Here is a 26,156-nt window from a genome sequence, read left to right as displayed (position 1 = left end):
AAACTTAGATTGTGAGCTCTGTAGGAGCAGAAAAAAGTACCTGCATATAATGTGTACAGTGCTGCATATGTCTAGTAGCACTGCAGAAATGATTAGTAGTACAGGTAATTTTTTAAAAAGTAGACACATATTGCTGTTGTGAAATGGGAAATAAATGCATAATTTTCAGGTCCTCCTAAGCGATGCCTACAATACACCCCAAAGTTGTGCATGCCATGTATATACACATGTAAGTAGTGACTTTTCTAAAATCACGCATAGGGCAATTGTATGAGTAAATCTTCTATTTGCATTGTGCAGATGCAGCACAAGCCTTATAAAAAAGATCTCCTTAGCTTTCAGTCTATGTCAAAGGGCCTTAAAATAATGCTTATTAAAGAATAATCTAGAAATCCCTCCAATGGCTTTTTCTTATATTGACAGAACTAGAACATTTTTCCTCTTTCCCTGCTGACTTCTATCTTGTCCCTATACACGTGTAGCTTAGCTTTTGTAACACACTGGGGACTGCTACTTTCAACCAAAGAAGTATATGTCACCTCCAAACTTTATTCTTAGGTGGAATGGAGGGAAGCAGCATACGTCAAAAATCTCAGGGTGTTTTCACTGTTTTGTGGATGGATCTGCACAGTTCAATATTTCAGCTGCAAACAACAGAAATGTACGCCATCTGTTATTTGTGCCACTCATGAAAAGCGAACAATACTTCTTCTAGTGCAAAAAAACCCCATGTCGTGTAGATTTATTATGTATTTGCATTGTATGATGCTTCCTTCCAGTGCTGACTCAGGAATGGTCTTGATGTTTCAGGCATCCTTGGCCCCACCATCCGGGCAGAGACATATGACACAGTGGTTGTCCACTTTAAGAATCTGGCCTCCCGACCTTTCAGTCTGCATGCAGTGGGTGTGTCCTATGGGAAGGGCTCAGAAGGTAAGATCAGACTTGCTTTTCTGCATATGTGATGTGTAAATGTTAATGTAAATAGGGCAGGAGTGATCCAAAATGGTGCCTGCATCATGGTCAGTTGGCACCATTTTGAAAACAGCACCAGGCAGGGCAGGAGAAATTGGAAATAATTTCTGCACCACAGCAGCTCCTATACAGAGCAAGTAGGGTCTGGAAGGATACAAGGTTGTGGGGAAGGTTGGGAAAGGGGAGACTAGGGAGACAGTGAGTCACTTTTATTGTCTGGGGTTTTAAAATTTCTAAATGAAAAGAAATGAAATAAATGTCAAATGGAGGGTTTTGTTTCATTTGTAAGCAAACAAAGTAAAATAAAGCATTTTTGTTGTGGTTTTTAATTCATTTTCAAACTAATTTGCATCTTATGGCACCCAGCCTTTCTGTCGGGTGTTCCTCAGAACCATCCTAGACTTTGGGAGTTTCCTCTCTGTCCCCTCTTTTGAATCCTTCTTCAGATTCCCTGCACACCAGAATGAGATCCTTCTCATGTCAGTGATTCCTCCTTTGAGATTCCTTTAAAAGATTCAGCTTAGTAAAAGTGACAGCAGTCCTGTCCTGGGTTGAGAACTTCTAAAGATTCAGATAGGAGTCCTACAAAATTCCAGGGAGAGCATAAGTGCATTTCTATTTCTCCACTGGCTTTCCAGATTTGCCCGATCGTTCCCAGAGCAAAAAACCTGGATAGAATGAATCTGACCAAGATTCCTGCTTGAAACCCTCATGGCAACCCAAGCACTACTTCCTCCCTTGTAGCTCCAGGGACTCCAGTTTTGAGCCCTGAACAACTTCAGAAAAAGAGAGTCCAGAAACTTGTATTCTTATTCAATCTCCAAGAATTTCAGGCACTTCCCATTGGGGTGTGTTTGATTATTACCAACTCCTTCTCTCTGTCCTTATTGCTCTGACCTCATGCATCATTAGTAAAAGACCTCTAGACCCCCTTACACTTATATCTGCCAGACATTTTGATCTGGGAACTACAAGGCCAAAGTCTAAGTAGCCAGCTTGTCTGTATTAAAGTAAACTGTGGTAAATAATCATTTGATGGTAAATTACTTTTCTCAACATCTCATTATCCGGTTGTAGGTGCAGGATATGATGATAAGACCAGCCCAACAGAGAAGGAAGATGATGTAGTAGGCCCTGGTAAAAACCACATATATGTCTGGAAGATCCTGGAAAACCAAGGCCCCATGGCAGCTGACTCGCCTTGTCTCACATACTCCTATTTTTCCCACATTGATTCTGTCAGGGATATTAACACAGGCTTGATTGGAGCTCTACTCATCTGTAAACCAGGTAGGGAATGGAAAAGAAAGAGATGCAATGACCTGCAAGGGAAAGGCAATTCAAATGTTGAATAGGGTATCATTTCATACTCTCTTCAGGTTGCAACATCTTTTGAGATTCTTTACATAGAACTCTTCAAACTTTACTACATTGTTAGCTTATTCTGTTCAATAACGTATGTAAACTAAGATGGCTGAAGGTCCTACTTTTTACAAGTTGTTATATTTTTGGTTAAAGGTATCAGTTAAGAATGAGAGGTAGAATCCAAACTGCAACAGAGAAATCAAGGAGGTCTTTTACTAAGCTGCGATAGCGTTTTTAGCTCAGGGTAGAAATCAGCCGGCAGTAAACGCTGAGACACCCATAGGAATATGAGCGTCTTGGCATTTATCGCCAGCTGATTTCTACCCTGAGCTAAAAACGCTACTGCTGCTTAGTAAAAGACCTCCAAATGAGAAAAAAGTAGGGGGCAAACCAGTTGGCTCAACCAAATTTAATTCAAAGATACAGATACAAATGGTGATAAACAATTGTGTATGTGTCCAGACTCTTTGTCTCAATTGTTCATTAGCCTAACATGTTTCAGCTTCCAGATGCCTATATATGAGGGACAACTGCAAAACTCATATCCAGTCAGACAGCACATATACACATCCACCTAAAAGACAAAACACAAAAGATAAGAACTCCAACTGAAACAGCAATTTGGCACAAAAATCAGATAAAAATACAGCACAACTAAAACCTCTAAGAACAAGAAGAAGCACAAAACTAAAACAATGTATATTCACCTTCCAAAAAACAATTAAAAATACCCAAAATCAAAATCCAAAAAGAATAAAAGTGAAGCAAATATGCAGTGCTGTAGAGAGGGTGCCTGACACCCGGGCCAGGTCGCCGCAGCGCACCCCCCCCCCCCCCCACAGTGCAGGGCACGGCGCCCTCCCCCCTCTGGAGCGCACCCCCCCACCGAAACACACTCTACCTTTCAGCGGGGGGCAGGCAGGAGGGCCGATCCGCCCCCAGTGCACGTCACTGGGAGCTGCGTCGGCTCTGCTGCTTCCCTGCTTTCTCTGCCCCGGAACAGGAAGTAACCTGTTCTGGGGCAGAAAGAGCAGGGAACCAGCGAGCCGACACCCCCACCAGTGCGTGCACCCGGGGTGGACCGCCCCACCGCCCCCCCCCCCCTTCCTATGCCACTGCAAATATGTTTCTAAGAGCAGAGGGTGCCAACAGCATAAAACAGTTAAAATCTTTTTAAAATGCAGCGTTTCTGCCTTTAAAAATGCATTTTTGCTGTCAAGGACACCAAGAGGCAAATGGAGGAAAAGATAGCTGATACGGTAAAATTGGGGTATCAGATGTTTTTCAGATATGTAAGTGACAGGCGGAAGTGCCATAATAGCATCGTGAGGCTCAAAGTTGAGGGGGAGGAATATGAAGAATCCGATAAGAATAAAGCTGAACTGCTTAACAATTACTTCTGGTCTGTGTTCACAAATGAAAGGCTGGGGGTAGGACTGCAGAAAATAAACGCTAATAGGGATGGAGGTGTGGTAGCCCTGGACCTATTCTCAGAAGACTGTGTTCATGATGAGCTAGTTAAACTAAAAGTAGACAAAGTGATGGAGCCTGATGGGATACATCCAAGGGCACTCATGGAACCAGGATACGTTCTGGCAGCTCTGCTGTCTAACCTCTTCAATGCTTCCCTAGAGTCTGGTGTATTCTCGGAAAACTGGAGCAAAGTGGATATGGTTCCTCTGCACAAGAGTGGAAGTAAGGAGGAGGTTGGGAATTACAGACCTGTCAGTCTGACCTCTGTGATGAGTAAACTAATGGAAATGCTACTAAAGCGGAGGATCATGAGGTTTCTCAAACCAAATGGCCTGCAGGACCCGAGGAAGCATGGCTTCACCAGAGGCAGGTCATGCTAGATGAATCTGATTGATTTCTTTGACTGGGAGAACAGTTAGATATGGGAGGGGCGCTAGATATGGTGTACCTGGATTTTAGTAATGCCTTTGACACGGTTCCGCACAGGCGACTGATCAATAAACTGAGTTCCATCGGTATGGGACCTAAAGTGACTGATTGGGTTAGAAACTGGTTAAATGGGAGGAAACAGGGGGTAGTGGTAAATGGAGCTTGCTCTGAGGATAGGGATGTTGTGGTGTACCACAGGGATCAGTCCTTGGGTAGGCTCTTTTTAACACCGAAGGATGTGGATGATATGAGGAAAGATCTGGCAAAACTTGAAGAATGGTCCGATAACTGGCAACTAAAATTTAATGCTAAGAAATGCAAGGTCATGAACTTGGGTTACAAGAATCCAAGGGAACGGTACCATATTGGGGGTGAAGTGCTTTTGTATATGAAAGAAGAGCGGGACTTGGGAGTGATTGTGTCTGACTACCTTAAGGTGGCCAAACAGGTAGAAAAGGCGACAGCCAAAGCCAGAAAGATGCTTGAGTGCATAAGGAGAAGGATGACCAGCAGAAAAAAAAGAGGTGATAGTGCCCCTGCATAAGTCTCTGGTGAGGCCCCATTTAGAGTGCTGTGTGCAATTCTGGAGACTGCACCTACAGAAAGATATAAACAGGATGGAGTCAGTCTGAGGAGGGCTACAAAACTGGTAAGCTGTCTCTGTCATAAAACATATGTTTCTCCTGTCCGGGTGGGGCCTGTGGATTACTTCCCTCCCGTTGAGTCACCACATAAACTATTTTCATTCTCCTGATGATGCCGGTCTCGGCAAAACATGCTGCATGTTGAGAACATGAAGTATTATGAACACTTATAACACAAATATGAGCACAAACAATATGAAATAGAAGAAAAGAAAAAAAGATAAGTCTGCCAACACATGAGTATTTCAGTCTTATCCCTTGGGAACCTCATGTATTTGATAACATGAATCCAACCTACATGAGCTAAGTACCGTTGTGTATTTTATTGATAGGCATTTTATTGATAGGTAGGTAGGGAGGGTTGTGCTGTGATGTGGATACCCAATGGCATGGTATAAGCTATTTTATGGCTGGTTCACATGTGTGGCAAAACTGAGCACAATAATAATTTAATGCTGCACATTATTTTCACTATCTAAATTTTCTACCATATAGTGTTCTATGTATATTAAGTTGGGGTTTCTACATATCTGAATAATCATAAAACATATGGGGACAGGCTTATGAACCTCAACATGTATATGCTGGAAGAGAGATGGGAGAGAGGGGATATGATAGAGACATTTCAATACCTCAATGGCATCAATGTACAGGAGGTGAGCCTTTTTCAAATGAAGGAAAAACCTGAAATGAGAGGGCATAGAAAGAAGTTGAAAGGAAAACCGCTTAGAAGGAACCTAAGAAAATACTCCTTCATGGAAAGGGTGGTGGATGCATGGAATGGCCTCCTGGTGGAGGTAGTGGAGACGAAGACTGTGTCAGAATTTAAGGAAGCATGGGACAAGAATGTGGAATCCCTTAGGAAAAAGAGGAGTTAGTGGTTACTGAGGAAGGGCAGACAGGATGGGCCATTTGGCCCTTATCTGCCGTCATGTTTCTATGTTTCTCTGCAAAAAGCAACAATTTAAAAAACAAGGGGAAACTACACAATTGAACAACATTGCAGTGTTTTAACCTTTAAAGAAGTCTCCTGAGCATTTAACAATTTGCAAATCAAAAATGAAAGTAAAACGCTGCAAGTCTCATTTAAAATGGTGTTTTCCCAGCAAATCACATCAATAATTTTATTGCATAAAGAGATCTCAAAAAGTACTTAAAGTACTTAAAAACATAACAATTCTAAAAAAAGACCCTCTTTTAAAAAAAGATACTATTTCGTATTTCTTTAAAAAAAAAACCAAGAACTTGCAACTAAAATTTTAAGATTATTAAAAATGAAAATAACTAATAGATAGCTAAGCAATCAATAAATAACTAAAGCAATACAAAAAACAATCAATGATTAAAAGATTAAAGGACTCTTTTACTAAACCACTCTAGCGATTCCTGGTGTGGAAATGCTGACAAAGCAGTTTAGTAAAAGAGGCCTTAAATTGGCGATCGCCATTACAGTACAACGTAAGCTACATTGAGCCTGCAAATAGGTGGGAAAATGTGGGATACAAATGCAACAAATAAATAAATAAAAGTGGGGGTGTAAATATTAAATAAACAAAGGGTAAAAACAAATAATAAGTATCAGTTACAATCATCCACTTAAAGAAATTGCATTTGCTACATATTACACAGACGTGAAAGCGTTAATACAGATGGTCTGCTCTGATAGAGCCTTTCGTGATCAGGTCTATATTTATATGGGGCCCTTTTACTAAGCTGTGTTATGCGCTAACGTACACCTAAAGCAGCAAAAACGGCCTAATGTGAGATACACTGGTTTTGCCATCTGTGCATAACACCTCCTTTCACAAAGCCATGCTAGCGATTCCGATGCGGCAATGCTACGAAGCCCAATGATCACATTTACCACGCCAGAATTGCTAGCGTGGCTTTGTAAAAAGTGTCCTATGTGCACAGTATTTATCTTTCTACATTTTTTTTGGAGGGGGCACATCGAGATGTAATGTGAGCATGGAAGCACTATTCAGCTGGCGTGCTGGCATTAGCATATATTGAGAGACCCTTTTATTTATTTTTATTTATGCATTCTTGTATCCCACTGTTATTCAAAAACAAGTTTCGGTTCAAAGTGGCTTACAATTTACAGTTACAGTTACATCGGTATTCCGCTGTTATGACATGGAAAGAATTTCGATAGTCTATACAATTTTCTGAGGGGCTGTTTTGAAGGAAATGGGATGATAGTTTATGTAGTTATCTGAAGGGTTTTGATGAGATAGGTTTGTAGAAGTGGGACGTTGATAGAGGTAGGGCGATAGTTTCTGTGGTTTTCTGAAGAGTTTTGATGAGGTAGATTTCTAGAGGTAGATTCTAGAGGTGGGACGATGATAACTTATGTAGTTAGCTATAGAATTTTTTTTGAAAAGGTAGGTTTTCATTTCTTTCCTAAATTGAAAGTTAGTGATGCTTCTTGTAACTTTTGGTATTGAGTTCCATCATTTGGAGCCCAGGTAGCTAAATCCTGCTGTGTAGATGGTTTTATAGGTTATAGTTCTGCAGTTAGGTGTAGGTGAAGAAGTAGGTAGCCTCTGCTTTCTGGACTTTATGGACTTGCATGGCAACCCGGAAATACTGCCGGCCCAATACAGCCTCCGGCAGTAGTTCCGCCTCGAGCACACGCCGTTTCCGGCGCAACAAAAAATATTTTTGTAATTTTTACCACAGCACTAACTCAGTGGTAATCGTTACTGTGGGAGCCCTTACCGCTACCTCAGTGGGTGGCGGTAAGTGCTCCTTACCACATGGCCATTTTTAAAGGGGCTTTTTACCCGCTGTAGGAAAAAGGGTCCTGGTGCACAGGGAAAACAGCCCCTGCCACTACACCTTGGTAAAAGGACCCCTGAGTAAATAACACAGACTTAACGTGGGAGCAGTAAGTTCTCTGCTTTCATTTTTTTAATGGCCATGCGCTAATGCTGATATTGGTGCACAGCCAGAAATTCATCAATTAGAAAAATGCCTATTTTATGGCTGCACTAGAAATAGGTTTAGCACGCAGGAAAGTCCCACATTAGGGTATGCTAAGCTCACTTTAGTAAAAGGGCCTTTACATATTTTAGCTGAACAGATGTGTACAGAATATTAAGCTCAGAATCACCAGAAACCTGCCCAGCTTTCTAATCTCAGGACCTGGATATCTATATTTTATGCTTGATTAAACAGATTATAGTACTTCAGTGTTGGTATACAAACCTGTTAGCTACTATATTGCTCATACACAAATCAGAAGTAGGAGGATTACAAGATAAAACCCAATTCACTGAACAATGACTACTGTTGGAAAAAGCTATTTCATTTATAACTAAGATATTCATGAGTAGGCTCCCAGGCCTCATCAGGGTTTTTCCAGAAGAGGAGAGAAACCTTCATGTATCTGGCCTGTAATGTTAATTCTACTGTTGACAAGTGACATGTGGTGTTGACAAGGTTTGCAGTAATAATATACAAGAGAAAAACAAAAATCATAAGGTGAAAGTAGGAGGGATTAAAGATAATTTATATATTTTTTTCTTCCAGGGAGTCTGACTAAGGAGGGAACCCAGGTCAAAGTACAGGAGTTTGTGCTGCTTTTCTCAGTTTTCGATGAAAGTAATTATCACACCTGGGAATATGCTAACATGTATTTATTCTATGTGTTATTAAAAACAAAACAAGGAACAGTTTGGTAATATATGCAATATTTCATCACATTGATATCCATTGATGTCAGCCAGTCTCTGTAGGTCTGTCTTTCCTATCCTCTCTATCATGGGCTTGACATCATGTATCACCTAGGTAAGATTTTAGACAGTGCAGGGGAGGAGCCGGCCATCTTGGTTCACAGAAAAGTTCAGGAGGGAGGTTCTGGGAGCCAAATTCAGATAATCAGTTGAAAAATAGTATTTCCACCATAACATTTTCAGATACACATTCCATGTGCAGAACCCCAGAGGCAGGTAGAGCTCCAGAATCTCAATGTGTACATAAGATGTTGGCATGAAGAAGAGGGCTCTAGGTTTGTTTGGAACTAAGCAATATTTTATGGGGAAAGATGCTTATTCTAGAGAGATGGTCTCCACCTTACCATAGTGGAACCTGGCTGCCTATATAAACATTTGAAAAGAAGAGCAGCTTTAAAACTAGAAAATGGTGGAAAGCTAACAGTTGCTCAGCAGCATATGGTTCAAAAGGAAGATACTAACAAATTAGAGAAGTTAGGGCATTCCAATAGAAAGCAGTGGCATAGCCACAAGAGGGCCCGGGTAAGCATAGGCACACCCATTTTGGGCTCAGGCTCACCCAGCAGTGCAGCATGTCTGATGTGGCTGGTGAGGCTCCCCTAGGGTTACCATATGGCTCCAAAAAAAGGAGGACACATTGATCATATGGTAAGTGCATTAACTCTGCAGCCCCTCACTACCTCTCCACCCTCATCTCTCCCTACACTCCTTCCCTAGAACTCCGTTCACTAGGCAAATCTCTCCTAATTGCACCCTTCTCCTCCATCGCAAACTCCAGACTCCGCTCCTTCTATCTCGCCGCACCTTATGCCTGGAATAGGCTTCCTGAGCCATTACGTCTAGCTCCATCCCTGGCTGCCTTCAAATCCGGGCTAAAGGCAGTGGCGTACCAAGGGGGGGGCAGTGGGGGCGGTCCACCCCGGGTGCATGCCGCTGGGGGGTGCCGCAGCGCGCGCCTGTCTGCTCCCAGTTTGTTACGCTCGCTGAATTCTCTCGTTCGCTGCAGCAGCTCCCTCCTTCTGCCCCGGAACAGGTTACTTCCTGTTCTGGGGCAGAGGGAGGGAGCTGCAGCGAATGAGAGAATTTAGCGAGCGTAGCGAACTGGGAGCAGACAGGCGCACGCTGCGGCACCCCCCCCCCCAGCAGCGTGCACCCGGGGGGGGGGGTCATTTCACGGGGGGGCGCATCGGCAATCCACCCCGGGTGCCGTTGAGGCTAGGAACGCCACTGGCTAATGGCCTGCCTGTTTGATGCTGCTTTCGACTCCTGACTTGTAACTTTTATCTTATCCTTATGTGTCCTTCTGTCTGTCCTTCCCTCATCCTTTTTGGTCCTGTCTGTTTGTCCTGATTTAGATTGTAAGCTCTTTTGAGCAGGGACTGTCTTCTTCATGTTCAATTGTAAAGCGCTGCATACGACTGGTAGCACTATAGAAGTGATTTATAGTAGTAGTAGTAACCCTAGGCTCCCCAAACCCCACCAGCTGAAGACTCCCAGCACCTATTCTCTCCCTCCCCTCCCTTAAAAGCATTCAGGTGTCTCTCATTTCCACCACCACCCCCACCCCATACCTTTTTATCCCTTCTTCACTAGCAGCAAGCAGCGATTCATACCAACTGCTCATGCTGACCACAAGCCTTCCCTCTGACGCAACTTCCTGTTTCCACATAGGCAGGACCAGGTGAAATGAAAGGCTTAGGCAGTGTGTTTTTTCTAGCAAAAAAGGTGCCGGTACTCAAATGCCAGGCCACCCTTCAGGAGTGGGGTGATCACTGAGGGACCCAACCCACAATAGCCAAGCCCACTGCAACCAGTCACAGAATCTATGACAAGGCAGAATTGGTGTGTAGAGCCTGAGCTCTTTCATTAAAAGTTGGGGATCATGGGTCAATTATAGCAGACAAGGGAAAAGGTGCCGGTACTCGATACCCCCAAGTACCCCCTCAAAAAGAGCCCTGGGCTCAGAGCTGGCACGAGCAGCAAGTATGGGTCGCTGCTCGCTGCCAGCGAAGAACTGGAGGGATTAAAAGGTATGGGGGCAGAGGGAGGCAGAGTTGAGAGACACCCAATCTCATGGGGGTGGTTCTTGTGCCCACTCACTTTGGGCTCAGGCCCACCCCAATCATTTTAAGTACATAAGTAATGCCACACTGGGAAAAGACCAAGGGTCCATCGAGCCCAGCATCCTGTCCATGACAGCGGCCAATCCAGGCCAAGGGCACCTGGCAAGCTTCCCAAACGGACAAACATTCTATACATGTTATTCCTGGAATTGTGGATTTTTCCCAAGTCCATTTAGTAGTGGTTTATGGACTTGTCCTTTAGGAAACCGTCTAACCCCTTTTTAAACTCTGCCAAGCTAACCGCCTTCACCACGTTCTCCGGCAACGAATTCCAGAGTTTAATTACGCGTTGGGTGAAGAAAAATTGATGTTTATGGATGTAAAGACATTTGACATTCTGCTAGGTACTTGCAACCTCATTGCTGCTGGAAACAAGATGCAGGGCTCCGTAGACCTTCAGTCTGAGCGAGTATGGTTCTCTTTATGTTTTTGGTAAAATACTGCCTAGATTTTCTATTGCTATCTGGAACCCACAGTGCCTGGTTTTCCTTGCTGGTCCCCCAGTTAGGCCTGAGCCTGCTCAGCATATCAGATCTAAGAAGTTGATATATTTATTTAGGATTTAGCTCATATATTTTTGGTAGTAGCTCATGGTGAGTTGCATTCAGGTATCCCAAGCATTTACTTATCCCTAGAGAGCTTGTAATCTGCTTGTACTTGACTCTTGAGGCAAGCATATGATTTGCCCAAGATCACAAAAAAACATCAGTGGGATTTAGAGAGGGCTTCCCTGGTTCTCAGCCTGCTACACTGACCCTAGCCTACTTCTCTCACCACTAGCCAATCCCTCCACTACAACTTAGACTCTCTTAGACCATTTTTGCTGAACTCTTTGACAGAGGCTCCCCTAAAGATGTTAAATACAAAAGAACTATCCAGATGATATTCCAGCTGTGGCGGTCAGAGCTTTTTTTAAATGATGACCATCAATGGCTAAATTAGCCCTCATAATTCAGTGCTAGGCTATGTGTGGGCACTAGTACTGAATATCTGATACTAATTTTATGTCTTTATCTGCAAAGAGTGGTATAGCCAGAATAATAGGCAATATTTCCTGACTATACGTGTGGAGAGGCATTTTCAATAAAACGTCTAAGTCCAGTTTTGGATGTTTATGCATGTAATTTTTAATTTGTTATTAATATAATCATAAGTACATAAGTATTGCCATACTGGGACAGACCAAAGTTCCATCAAGCTCAGCATCCTGTCTCCCACAGTGACCAATCCAAGTCACAAGTACCTGGCAAGATCTCAAAACAGTATAATACATTTCATGCTGCTTATTCTAGAAGTAAGCAGTGGATTTTCCCCAAGTCCATTTTAATAATGGTCTATGGACATTTTCTTTAGGAAGCCAGCCAAACCTTTTTTAAACCCCACTAAGCTAACCGCTTTTACTATATTCTCTGGCAAAGAATTCCAGATAATCATTTGTTTGTTTTTAATTATTGTACATGTACCCTTCTCCACCACCGCCAACTCCAGGCTCCGCCCTTTCTGCCTCGCCTCACCCCATGCTTGGAATAAACTCCCTGAGCCCATACGCCAGGTCCCCTCCCTGCCCATCTTCAAATCCTTGCTCAAAGCCCACCTCTTCAATGTTGCCTTTGGCACCTAACCACTTTACCTCTATTCAGGAAATCTTGACTGCCCCAACTTGACATTTCGTCCTTTAGATTGTAAGCTCCTTCGAGCAGGGACTGTCCTTCTTTGTTAAACTGTACAGCGCTGCGTAACCCTAGTAGCGCTCTAGAAATGTTAAGTAGAAGTAGTAGTACATGTCTGAATTAACAACAGCCTTTTAAGGCGAACCATGGCCACATCAGATACTTGGTTATAATAAATTGCACACTTATACACTTGCTGGTCTGCTTTGTGTTTGCCATTCATTCATCAGTTTCTATGCTAATAAGTCTTATAGGAAAAGTTATGAATGTAAATACTCTACCAACAGATCTTCTTTCTCACTTCTTCTGCCCCTGCCAGCTAAGAGCTGGTATTCAGATCACAACAAGGCAGCAATGCTGTTCCAGAGTCCTCGCTCCTTGCCTCCCAGCACCATACTGCACTCTATTAATGGCTATGTGAATGCTTCCCTGCCTGGTAAGTCTTTCCCTTTTCTTTCTGTGCACCTGGGGGAAATAAGTTTGTCTATGTGAGGAGGAAGGAATGAGGGAGGAGGAGGTGAACTTGCATGCTGGCAGAACAAGAGATACCAAACTGTAACTGAAAAAATAGTAATTTCCCCTTTTAACTTTCTGCTGCTTGTGGGATGGATCTGGTACACACACATACACATGCATTTGTTGGGCTCCTTCCCTCTTCCAGCATTAGCAGAATGAGGGCTGGGATCTGATACCACCAGCTTCAGTCATACCTAAACAGGGAACGGATATTGGATTTGGCTCATGTCTTTTCCAGCTGAGCTCAAGGTATTTTCTTGTCCTCAGAGGGCTTACCATTTAAGAGGCCGCTTTACAGAGCAGCAGTAAGTCGAACGCAGGCTTACCGCTCGCTCTTCTGGGACTACCAATGGCCCAGCACAGCCACCGGTGGTAGTTCTGAGTTGAGCACATGACATTTCTGGAGGGAAAAACCCCAGAAATGGTTAGCGCGGCAGTAACCCAGCGGTAATTGGGCATCACTGTGTGCTGCCCGGCAGTGGCGTAGGAAGGGGGGGCGGGGGGCGGTCCGGCCCGGGTGCACGCCGCTGGGGGGTGTCGGCTCCCCGCTGGTGCACTGCCCTCTCTGCCCCGGAACAGGTTACTTCCTGTTCCGGGACAGGGAGAGCAGTGAACCAGCGCGGAGCCTACACACCCCAACAACGTGCAGTCGGGGCGGATCGGCCCTCCCGCCCGTCCCTCGCCGCAGGTATGCGCTCTGGGGGGGGAGGTATGCACTCCAGGGGGGGGTGCGTTCCAGTGGGAGGAGGGTGTGCCGTGCTGCACCCGGGGGGGGGGGGGGTGCGCAGCGGCGACCCGCCCCGGGTGTCAGCTCCCCTCACTACGGCTCTGCTGCCCGGTTATCGCAACTGCAGGGCCCCTTTTCTCACAGCTTAGTAAAAGAACCCCTAAGTTTGTATTTGAAGTAATGGAGGGTTATGTCACTTGCCCAAGACCACCAGGAAAAACAGTGGAATTTGAGCTTGGCTTCCTTTGTTCTTAGCCTGCTGCTTTAGCCATAAGAATATCCCTTCACTGTCAGATTTTTCTACTATTTTATATCCCATCCCAATTTATCATAGTCTAGTCATTGCAGCCATAGCCCTCCACCAGGGTCCATGCAGCTGAGCTCCTTCTGGAATCCTGCAATCAAGGGCCCTAAATCTGGATGATGACTACATGTACCTCTATCTAGATGGTGTGATTGCTGCCTGCCCAACACCCCCAGCCTCAGCAAACAAAAGGCCGGAGTTGGGCGGATCCTGCCACATGGCAGTAAAAGGCACTGTCATTAAGCCACTGGGCTAACCTGGGGCTGAGTGAACCTTTCAACAATCCCTGAGAATATTCTTCAGCCAAACCTCTACACCCTAGCTCCTTCTTGGCTGCTTGAGGCAAGTACCTCTCTATCACACCATGTTTCCCTTTTTCTCTGATCTTCTTTAATACTAGCAGACCATGTGCTCCAGTTTAGTCAAATGAAATGACACATGATGCTCACAAGTGAGGACATGAGAGAACTGATGGACAGGACCAAAGGTATCTCAGAATAATGAACTAGCTCATTCTCAGTCTCAGGATGGACAGTACAATGTGTTTCCATTGTCTTTTGTTTGATGACATTAGTCACACATCTGCTAACAACTGGTATCAAATTCCAGCCATGGGTTGATATGGTGTCTGGCTTTCATTTAGTGTACATTGAAGAATTAGTGAATTGTAAAATGAGAAAACATGCTTTGGCTATTGTTTTTTCTCTTTGGCCCTCAGATTTACACATTTGCCACAAGAAGCCGGTTCATTGGCATGTAATTGGTTTGGGCACAACTGCAGAAGTGCATTCAATCTTTCTTGAGGGTCATTCGTTTCTGGTGAGGAACCACCGATACACGTCCTTAGAAATCACCCCCGCCACCTTCCTAACCTCAGTGATGCTGCCTGGGGCTATCGGCAGGTATCTGATATCCTGCAAAATCCCATCCCACCTGCAAGGTAAAGTTCACCTGAAAAGAAAAGGAAACCGTAATTAGACCAAGATCATGTTCTGTGTTAAAAGTAATAACTTCAAATATACAAACAATGGTGGGGTTCATCAGCTATCTGACTTTCAAAAATAATGCTGTTGAAAGTCAGACAGCTGATGAACTCTCACCATTGTTTGTATATTTGAAGTTGTTTATTGGGGGTCTCACCCCGTTTTTTTGATTTAGTTAAAAGTAATAACCCCAACAAATTATTTATTTAAAAAATGTTTACTTTTTCAATGGAAGAAAAATAGTATGTACTGGAATTCCTACAAATGTAAGTCACAATCCCCCCTGTTTATTAAAGCTTAGCTCGAGTTATCTGCAGCAGGGCCCATTTTATTCCTATGGGCCCTGCTGCAGATAACTTGAGCTAAGCTTTAGTAAACAACCCCCAATATTTTCAGATTGCTGAGTGCTACATTATTCCTAAACTTTGAGTAAAGTGGTGTAGTAGCCGTGTTAGTCCACTTTTAAAGGTAATAAACAGAAATAAAACAAAACAGAGAAAAGAAAATAAGATGATACCTTTTCAGCTCATTTCTGATCTGAAGAAGAAGGGTTACCTTTGAAAGCTAATTGAAAAATGTATTGTTAGTCCAATAAAAAAAGGTATCATCTTATTTTCTTTTCTACGTTTTGTTTCATTTCTATGTATTACATTCCTCAACTTTGAAACTGTGGCACTAAATTTTTATGTTATTTTTTCCAGTCATATTAATTGAATACGTGCTTCATGGTGCGGTTTTCTCTTATTAGAAAGTACTGTGGTTGCCAGGTATGTTCACTTAAATTCAAAGACCTAAGGGGCCCTTTTATTAAATCTCGCTATGAAATGGGATTCGTGTGTCCTAACGTTGAACTTTCCCATGCACTAAGCCCATTTTTACTGCATCCTCTGAAGGGATTTTTGCTGGTCCTGTGCTAATTTTTCCATTAGTGCATGGGATCGGCAAAGATATTAACATGGGAGCACTCACCAATTCCTATTTAGGAAGCAGTAAATGCTCTACTACTACTATTTAGCATTTCTATAGCGCTACAAGGTGTACGCAGCGCTGCACAAACATAGAAGAAAGACAGTCCCTGCTCAAAGAGCTTACAATCTAATAGACAAAAAATAAAGTAAGCAAATCAAATCAATTAATGTGTACAGGAAGGAGGAGAGGAGGTTACAAGTGGTTACAAGTGGTTACGAGCCAAAAGCAATGTTAAAGAGGTGGGCTTTCAGTCTAGATTTAAAGGTGGCCAAGGATGGGGCAAGACGTAGGGGCTCAGGAAGTTTATTCCAGGCGTAGGGTGCAGCGAGACAGAAGGCGTGAAGTCTGGAGTTGGCAGTAGTGGAGAAGGGAACAGATAAGAAGGATTTATCCATGGAGCGGAGTGCACGGGAAGGGGTGTAGGGAAGGACGAGTGTGGAGCGATATTGGGGAGCAGCAGAGTGAGTACATTTATAGGTTAGTAGAAGAAGTTTGAACAGGATGCGAAAACGGATAGGGAGCCAGTGAAGCGACTTGAGGAGAGGGGTAGTATGAGTAAAGCGACCCTGGCGGAAGACGAGACGGGCAGCAGAGTTTTGAACCGATTGGAGAGGGGAGAGGTGACTAAGTGGGAGGCCAGCAAGAAGCAGATTGCAGTAGTCTAAACGAGAGGTGACAAGGGTGTGGATGAGGGTTTTGGTAGAGTGCTCGGAAAGAAAGGGGCGGATTTTACGGATGTTGTAAAGAAAGAAACGACAGGTCTTGGCAATCTGCTGGATGTGAGCAGAGAAGGAGAGAGAAGAGTCAAAGATGACCCCAAGGTTTCGAGCTTAGGAGACAGGGAGAATGAGAGAGCCATCAACAGAAATAGAAAACGGGGGGAGTGGGGAGGTGGGTTTGGGGGGAAAAATGAGAAGCTCGGTTTTGGTCATGTTTAATTTCAGGTGGTGTTGAGACATCCAGACAGCAATGTCAGACAAGCATGCTGAAACTTTGGTTTGGATGCAAGGTGAGATATCAGGGGTAGAAAGGTAGATTTGGGAGTCATCAGCATAGAGATGGTAGGAAAAGCCATGGGATGAGATTAATGAACCAAGGGAAGAAGTGTAGACAGAAAAGAAGAGGGGACCAAGGACAGAACCCTGAAGTACGCCGACAGGCAGAGGGATAGAAGTAGAAGAGGATCCACCAGAGTGAACACTGAAGGTGCGAAGGGAGAGGTAGGAAGAGAACCAGGAAAGGACAGAGCCCTGGAATCCAAGTGAGGACAGGGTATTGAGGAGTATGCTGTGATCGACAGTGTCAAAAGCAGCGGAAAGATCAAGAAGAATGAGGATGGAATAGAGACATCTGGATTTAGCCAGTAATAGGTCATTGGAGACTTTAGTAAAGGCAGTTTCGGTTGAGTGGAGAGAACGAAAACCAGATTGTAGTGGGTCAAGAAGAGCATGTGAGGAGAGAAAATCAAGGCAGCGGTGGTGAACAGCACGCTCAAGTAATTTGGAGAGAAAAGGGAGGAGGGAGATGGGTCGGTAATTAGAGGGACAAGTAGGGTCGAGTGAAGGCTTCTTAAGGAGAGGTGTGACCACAGCATGTTTAAAGGCAGTAGGGACAGTTGCAGTGGAAAGCGAGAGGTTGAGAATGTGACAGATAAAAGGAATAAGAGCAGGTGAGATGGCATTAAGAAGTTGGGTGGGAATGGGATCAGAGGAACAGGTGGTACATTTTGAGGAAGAAAGGAGAAGTGTAGTTTCCTCTATAGTAACTTCAGGAAAAGAGGAAAAGGAATGAGGAGAAGGAGAGAGAGGGGAACGGACTAGTGGAGGGAGAGGTGGCGAGGTAGAGAATTCAAGGTTTATCTTTTGAACCTTGTCGTGAAAGAATTCAGCAAGGGTCTGAGGAGATAATGAAGGGGGAGTTGGGGGAGGGGGCACCTTGAGGAGAGAGTTCAATGTGGTGAAGAGTAGTCGAGGGTTAGAGCCAAGAGAGTTGGTCAGTTGGATATAATAATCCTGTTTGGCGTGTAAAAGAGCAGATTAGAAGGAGGTCAGCATGAACTTAAAGTGTAAGAAATCAGCAAGGGCCCGAGATTTCCGCCAGAGGCATTCGGCGGAGCGGATAGAGGAACATAGGTAGCGGATATTAGAAGTCAGCCAAGGTTGGAATTTTGTACGCCTTATAGGGTGGGTCATCAAAGGTGCAAGAGTGTCTAAGGCAGAGGATAGAGTATTGTTGTAAGAAGAAACAGCCTCATTGACAGACGTGGATGGTGCCACAGTAGAGAGGAGGTTTGAAACATGGGAGGATAGAGATGAAGGGTCAATATCGTGAAGATTCCTAGATAAATTAGATAAGATAGGACGGGAATAGGAGGGAGGAGATTTAAGTGTGAAAGTTATAAGATTATGATCAGAGAGGAGAAGATCAGAGGCAAGGAAACTAGAGGGTGAACAGTTGGAGGAGAAGATGAGATCAAGACAGTGACCATTTTGATGAGTGGGGGAGGTGGAGCATAGTTGGAGATTAAAGGAGGATGTTAAAGCGAGTAACTTGGAAATATAAGAGTTGGAAGGATCATTAGCAGGAATATTAAAGTCACCAAGGATGAGAGAGGGAGAGGAAGGATCATGGAAGAAGGCAAGCCAGGCATCAAAGTCACTGAGAAAGGATGAAAGGGACTTATCAGGGGGACGATAAATGACCGCTATTCGAAGAGGCAGAGGAGAGAAAAGGCAGATAGAGTGGACTTCAAAGGAGGAAAAACAGTGGGATTGAGGTGGAAGAAAGGGTTGAAATCTGGAGGAGGGAGAGAGAAGTAGTCCAACACCGCCCCCGCGACCAGCAGGGCGAGGAGTATGTGAAAAAAGATAACCGCCATGGCAGAGGGCTGCGACTGAAGCAGAGTCATCAGGGCAGAGCCAGGTTTCTGTTATGGTGAGCAGATGGAGGTGACGCGAGATAAAGAGGTCCTGGATATAGGTGAGTTTGTTACAGATAGAGCAGGCATTCCATAGGGCGCAAGAGAAGGGCAGAGAAGAGGAGGGGAGTAGAGGAATAGAGATGAGGTTCGAGAGGTCGCGGTGAAATCTGTAGAGTTGGGATAATAGTTGGTGAGGAGGGCCAGGATTGGGATTGATGTCACCGGCTGAGAGTAAGAGAAGGAGTAAAAGAGAGCGGAGGAGAGTAGGAGAGGAGTGGCCATGAAGGCGTCGAAGGCGAGAGGTATTTAGGTGGAATGGGGAAGGCAAAATGGAGGGAAGAAAGAGACGGAGATTAAAAGCCAAGAGGGAGGAAGAGGGTAGGAGAGAAGGTGAGGTGATGAAGTCGATGGATGGGCAGTGAGTTCCTGTAGCGGAGAGAGGTAGGGGGTGAGGGAAAAGATTAGGAAGGGACATGGCTAGGAAGAGAATGTGAATAGGGGCCATAAACGACTGAGGTACTTTAGCAACTGGGAAGAAGATTAGATGTAAAGAGAAAAATGCCCAGAGCGGAGGCCCTGAGTGGATCAGAGTGGACCTGGGTGTCACCCTGGAGAAGGCTGTAAGGATATGCAGATGAGCTGCAAGTCCTCCACAGCACCTGAAAGGCAGCCGGTGGTAGAGCTGGGCACCTCTCAGCTGAGAAAGGCTTACCAGGGGTTAGGCCGAAGACAGCATTCTTCCCCCTGAGGGTTGCCTGATCCTCCCGCGTTAACCCTACACTAACCAGTTAGCACATGATAATGGCAATGCGCTAACTGGTTGCCATAGACACAACCATGTTCTGCCCATGATAAGCACCCTCAGAAAAATATATATTGTTTATGCACAATTACTACCCACAAACATGGACATTACTGCAGGATGCTTTAAGATGTCCTACAGTAAGCATTTTTCAGTGCACTAAGAGGTCCTTTTACTAAGGTGTGCCAGAAAGTGGCTGGCACTGTGATTAGCACACGGGTTTACCACATGCTCTGGCCACTCTTTAGTATGGCTGAAAAATGGCCTTGGTCGGCTTTTTTTGATGGCCATGTGCCGATTTCCCATTAGCGCGTGGCCATTACCGCTGGTAGCCCTTACCACCATCTATTTAGGTGGTGGTAAGAGCTCCAATGCTACTCCTGCACTAATTGGGTACCATGCAGTAAAGTGCTTGTGCTACCCAATTAGCGCATGTATGCCTATTCTCTATCCCCAGACACACCTCCTTTGGCAAAAATGTAAACATTTTTTACCACAGGAGTAGCGCATGCTGCTGCCCAAACTACCAGGGGATGCCTCAGCGCATCCCGCGGTAGTGCTGTTTTACCACACAGTAGGCCCACATTAGACCTACTGTGCCTTAGTAAAAGTGCCGCTAAGCCCATGCTAGGGCTTAGCACACCTTAGTGAAAGGGCCCCTAAGGTCCACAAGTACAGTGCTCAAAAATAATTTGTGAAGCTCAAGACTAATAATGAAAATTATAAGTTCTTACTATGATAGTATTGTTTAATTGTTTAATCTAGATAGTGCTAATGAAAATCCCTCAATAGTGCTGGGACAGAGATAGAGCAGAGTAACTAGCTAAATGGATATCCGACGATAGCCATCATCCGTACAGCCAATAGGTTACATTACATCATTATATTACATCAAGATCTTCTATTCCGCAATAGCCTGATCAGTTCCATGCTGATAACATAGTTAAAAAGAGAACAAGAACAGCCATCTGGGAATTTACAAAACCTATAAGCAGCACCTCAAATTAATCATTTCACATATGTTTTAAAATAAAACCATCTTCAGTTGTTGCGGCTTGATACAGAATTGAAGCCGAAAGTTGTTTAAGATATTTAACTGATTTACTTGTAGGAATAAAAGAGATATTTGCCCCCTCAAAAGCTGTCTTTTCAATGCAGAGAAAATTCCCACCCAATAAACGGGAATATTTCCTTGAAGAGTCTGATAAACCAGTGTTCACAACTTAAAATGACATCTTGCTATAACTGGGAGCCAATGAAACTCATAAATAATGAGTAATAGATACATCCAATCTTAAAAAAAAGATCACTCATAGCTATTGATCCATCCCACGTATACCACATTACAATAATCTAATTTCCATAATAATAGTGATTGTACTATACACCAAAAGGCTGTCCTAAAGTTAATCCATTAGCTATACACATGGCAGCTGATTTTGTAACAGTGAACCTATATATAGGCACAAATTCTATTAAGGAAAGTAAGCACAAAGATTGCAAGGCCCACCCAGCCTGCCAATTTCCCTTCCATGTTCCAGAAAGTCCATACAAAACAAATGTCATTATTTCATGTTATTTATTCTTTTTGCCATTTCATTTATTTCAGTTTCCAAATTATTCTTTTTTCTTTAATTTGGTTGTTTATTTCATTTTCCATTAAAGTCAGTGGGGGAAGCAATTCTTCCTATTTTTGACTCTAACACTGAGGTTTTCCACCCAGGTTTTATGAAACCTACAGGCAGGCATCAACCACAGCGACAGCAGCATCCCAAGGTACCAAGAGTGAGGCAACATGTCACCAGGTGTGGCAGGAGTACCCCATTTTTTTAGTTAGCTATTTTGTGAAAATTTATAGATTGCCAGTCCAGGAGAAACTCATTCTCATGGTAAATTACAAATGCCCATGGCACAATAAGAAGGGCAAAAAGGCTGCAGTACAGCAGGAGGGTAAACATGACAGAACAGTGTCCTGAACACTGAAAACACTATGAGATGGACAAAACAGCACCATCGGTGGTAGGAAGACTTCAGAGCACTGAGAGAGGGGTAAAACAGCATCAACATCTCAGAAATTAATGCACCATCTAAAAAATATATCAAGCAAGTGGGAAGCAGATCTTATAAGTGAGACACAGTCACTTTTTTTCATAAATCGAGTAATGCACTGCTCATGCTGACTTATGTACTCAGGGGCCCATGTAGAAAGTCTTGTAGTAGAACCTGCATTCTACTGTGAAATTAGCAAGAAAAAAAAATACTGCAGCAAGCTATAATCAACGAGCATGCAAACTACTGCCATGTTAAAATTGCAGCAGTAATCCGCAGCTCATTGCTAAATGCTACCTTTCCTGTCTGTGACTGAGCAGTGGTTGGCTCAGGCACTGACAGGAAGGGTGACAATGAATATTCTCCTTCTCCCCAACCTGACCCAATGCCTCCCCTATTCCCCAACAATAGAAAATAAAATACCTGGTGGTCTAGTGGTCTCTGATCCACACACCCCACCTACGCCCCCAACATCAGCACAAAAATCCCCGTTAGTCTAATGGGCCTCCTCCCTTCCCCTTCCTTCTCTCACCTGACAAGCTTGTCACTGATCATAAAATAAACCTCTCTGGTGTGTAGTGGTACCCATAACCCCCTCAACCCCTTTTCAAGACCCCAAGTTTCTCCATGTGACTGATTTTATTTCTAACCTATTCTTCCTCAGATTCACAACCTACTCTATATTCTGTGAGGCAATATATAATGGCAAGGTCTCTTTCTAAAAGAGCTAATTTTTACAAATTATTTTGAAGCTCTATTTTCCAACAATATTTCTGGTTGTTTTCTTGTATTTAAATAAAAGCTGGAATGACTGCATATATCAGTGTGGAGGTCTGCCGAGAGGAACCCATAAAGGAAATGAGGCTGTCTAATGATGTGACTGATGAAGATTACGAGGATTATTTCGATGACTTATCTGAAGACGGTGTCATAGTGATTGGCGATGAGCCTCCATCTCCAATAAAAATCCGTTCCCAAGCCAAGCAGAGGCCTGTCACATGGACCTATTTCATTGCAGCTGTGGAGGTGGATTGGAACTATGCACCTAAACCACCCAATGACATGGACAGGTGAGAGCCTTGGAATATCTCACAACACGGAACATGAAGTGGGAAGTGCAATGTGGTTTTCAGCCTGAATCATCTGCTTTCTTATCTGCTATAGTATGTTGATATTTGAGGGGCTTAAACCCTCAAGAAAGACTGGTGTCATAATCAAATCAAAGCATTCTGTAGCATTTCTTTCAAAAACATATAAGACGATTGTTCATTGGTGTCACTGGTCATTTTAGACCAGGGATTCTCAACCAGGCCTCGGGACACACCAAAAGGGTTTTTTACTAAAACTTAGCTAGAGTTATCTGCAGCAGGGCCCATTTTATTCCTATGGGCCCTGTTACAGATAACTGAAATTACGCTTTAGTAAAAGACCCCCCCCCCCCAAGTGAGTCAGGTTTTTAGGATACACACAATGAATATGCATGAAATAGATCTGCATACAGTGGAGACAGTACATGCACATTTCTCTCACACGTACTCATTGTGGATACCTTGGAAACTAGACTGGCTTGGTGTGTCCCAAGGACTGGGTGGAGAACCCTATTTTAGACTGTTCAGGGGATTGTAATTAGCTGTTCCACTTCAAGAAGTCACATTTAGGTGTTGAAGAATTGCTGCTTCTCAGTACATACATTACAGTCAATGCTTCTAGGCTGCACAGGCCAAAAAATTCAGATCAGTGCAGCTTACATAATAAGAATAAGGCAAACCCTAGATCCTGGTGATGTAAACACAGAAGAACACAGTCTTCACAAACTCAAAACAACAAAGAATACAGTGAAGATGACACAAAAATAGGGTCTTGAGACGATGTAAAGAAGACAGTCCAAATTTATTGATGAGTCCAAACCAATAATGTAACTCAAAGAGACTCGACACGGCCATGTTTTGGCCAACCAGCCCACCTCAGGAGTCTTTATGTTCTTTCATAATGGTTTGTAGAAACAACTGTATCTATCAATTCGTTTTCAAAAAGAAACCTCGATTGTGGAGCTCAATGTTCAAAGTGCTACATTGTACAGGATCAGCAGTAAAATGTCGCCTGTTCTAGACGTAAACCCTAGATCCCAACAGACAACCATCAATCTAGAAGATATTTACAAATATTTCATGAAGATACAAATTTCTGATAAAGCCACACACAACGGCCGTTATTCCAGTCTCTTCCAAGAGTGTCTGGAATCTCATTTACCACTTTATCTTTTTTTGTTTGCAGAAGTTACATAAGCCAGTTTTTGGAAGCTGGTCCTCAGCGCATTGGACAGCACTATAAGAAGGTGATTTTTGTAGAATATACAGATGAATCATTTAAACAGCGCAAAGTGCCTGACATACCTGACACTGGGATTCTGGGACCTGTCCTCAAAGGAGAAATTGGAGATCAGTTTAAGGTATGAAAGAAATTTCTTTGTGGTAAAGCAAAACTTGACTAGTCAAGTGAAAGACTTTTCAGAGCAGTGCATTAAAATCTGAGATTAAAGTGTTTTTAATGCTGGAGTTTCCTGCACATTAAGCCCAGATTTAATACGGCAATATATGTGGCTTTTTAAATAATTTTTTTTTCTATTAACATGTGGGCCTGCCAAAAAAAAAATTTAACATGGGAGCACTTACTGCCATCTATTAAGGGGGTGCTAAGTGCTCCTGTGTTAAGTCTGCATTATCCAGTTGGTGCCAGGGGCACAGCCAGACCTCAACAGGAGGGGGGGGCAGACCCCAAGGTGTGTGTGGGGGGGTACATTTTGGCCCGCCTCCCCATCACTGTCCTCCCGCTGCCACTTCTACCTCCTCCATGGCCGCTACTGCCTCCCCGCCGCCGTCCTCCTGCCGCCACTTCTGCCCCCTGCCGCCGCTCCCCCCTCCACTTCGAAGGTACTTGGCTGGCAGGAGTCCACTGAAAACAGGATAGGGCAACAGGCAATGTGAGACCAGTGCAGGACAAATGCTTTATCTGGAGGGGGTTGGGGACCCCTGCCAGCCAAACTAGGGGTCCCAGACCCCATGGCCTCCTGTAGCTATGCCACTGGGTTGGTGCACTCTTATCTAGTGTATTTAATATACTGTTGAGGCCTTCATATAGAGATACACTGCCGGAAACTATATATCGCACCTAGCGTTCCACGCCTAAATCTAAGCATATTCCATAACAATGCGCGTAACTTAATTGACTTAACAAGCTAGTCAGCATTGTTAACAGGACTTAACAAGCAATAATGAACACTAATTAGGGATGAATTCTATAAATTGCACCTAAAAAATCAGCAACAAAAAAGCCCATTTAAGTGCTACTCTATAAGCTTGCCTAAAGTTAGGCACAGTTTCTAGAGTAGCGCTTAAGTCCCGGGGATCACACATAAATTTAGGCACATCCATTTGCATCAACAAAAATGTTGTGCAAATGCCCCACCTAAATTTACATATGGAACCCCCTTATTCTATAATTGTGTGCTTAACCCAAAACCACACATAGGATCCGCCCCAGACTGCCTATGACTCTCCCATTTCCACACCCCCTTTTTCAGGATGCATGTAAAACTTAGGCATGTACATTTTAATTGATTCCAATTAGCGCCAATAATTGCTTGTTCAAAAGACAATTAGTGCCACTAATTGGCTTATTATTCAATTAAATTGTGCACGCAAATTGTGTGCATGCTCAAATTTGCCCACACAGGTTTTGGTGACTTTTATAGAATTAGGAGTTAAGATCTTAGATGACAAGATTTACTTCTAGAAATGTGAAAGGGGACAGTGGAACCAGTTTCAGCTAGTGAACAGGGCTCTAATATGGTTTTCTTAAGCTTGCAGGAATAGTATAGTGATTGACTGCCCGATTCACCTTATTTGCTGCTAATTAATACATACTGATCATCTGATGGTTCTGTAATTGCAGATAACATTCAAAAATCTTGCAAGTCGACCTTACAACATCTACCCTCAAGGCATCACGAGGGTCAATGCTTTACCTCCAGTGGACTCTCAGAAAGGTAGGTCTGCCACTAGATCAAAGGAATGGGATAGAAAGGGAAGTGCGTAGCCTCTCTATTCTTTATGATGTAAAGGCTCCTAAACTGGCCAGTCAGTGTATCTTCTATACCAAGAAGAATAAAATAATCATATAAAAAAATTATGCTCACCAAGGTTTTGTAATATAGGCTAATCCATGGTTCCATCTAACCCTAGGGAAAATCTACCATCTACCACTGTGTGTTTTGCAATTATGTACACCATACAGATAACAAATTCATCCCTACTTTGTTTTTTGTTTTTTTGACAGAGACTTGGATTTCCAGCTCTATGTCCCTTCATCTCTGGCAGTGGGCAATTAAATCAAGAGGTTGCCAGAAAGACTTATGCTTGCAGAGCAGGGCCAGTCCAACCATTAGGCAAGATTAGGTGGTTGCCTAGAGCA

The 26,156-nt window shown here is 43.6% G+C and overlaps 1 protein-coding gene across 1 annotated transcript in view; it reads left to right on the top strand.

The window, feature by feature from the left end:
• Positions 1–26,156, top strand: part of F8 (coagulation factor VIII) — a 143,601-nt gene that overhangs the window by 49,315 nt on the left and 68,130 nt on the right. The window contains exons 3-10 of the mRNA XM_030208938.1: positions 811–933; positions 2,053–2,265; positions 8,421–8,492; positions 12,736–12,852; positions 14,682–14,903; positions 22,489–22,756; positions 23,961–24,135; positions 25,638–25,731. Coding sequence (XP_030064798.1) covers positions 811–933; positions 2,053–2,265; positions 8,421–8,492; positions 12,736–12,852; positions 14,682–14,903; positions 22,489–22,756; positions 23,961–24,135; positions 25,638–25,731 — 1,284 coding nt within the window. The remainder of the gene's footprint in view (positions 1–810; positions 934–2,052; positions 2,266–8,420; positions 8,493–12,735; positions 12,853–14,681; positions 14,904–22,488; positions 22,757–23,960; positions 24,136–25,637; positions 25,732–26,156) is intronic.

This window comes from Microcaecilia unicolor, chromosome 7 (genome assembly GCF_901765095.1).
Source record: "Microcaecilia unicolor chromosome 7, aMicUni1.1, whole genome shotgun sequence".
In the NCBI taxonomy this organism is placed as follows: Eukaryota; Metazoa; Chordata; class Amphibia; order Gymnophiona; family Siphonopidae; genus Microcaecilia; species Microcaecilia unicolor.
This window is presented reverse-complemented; position numbering and strand designations above follow the sequence as displayed.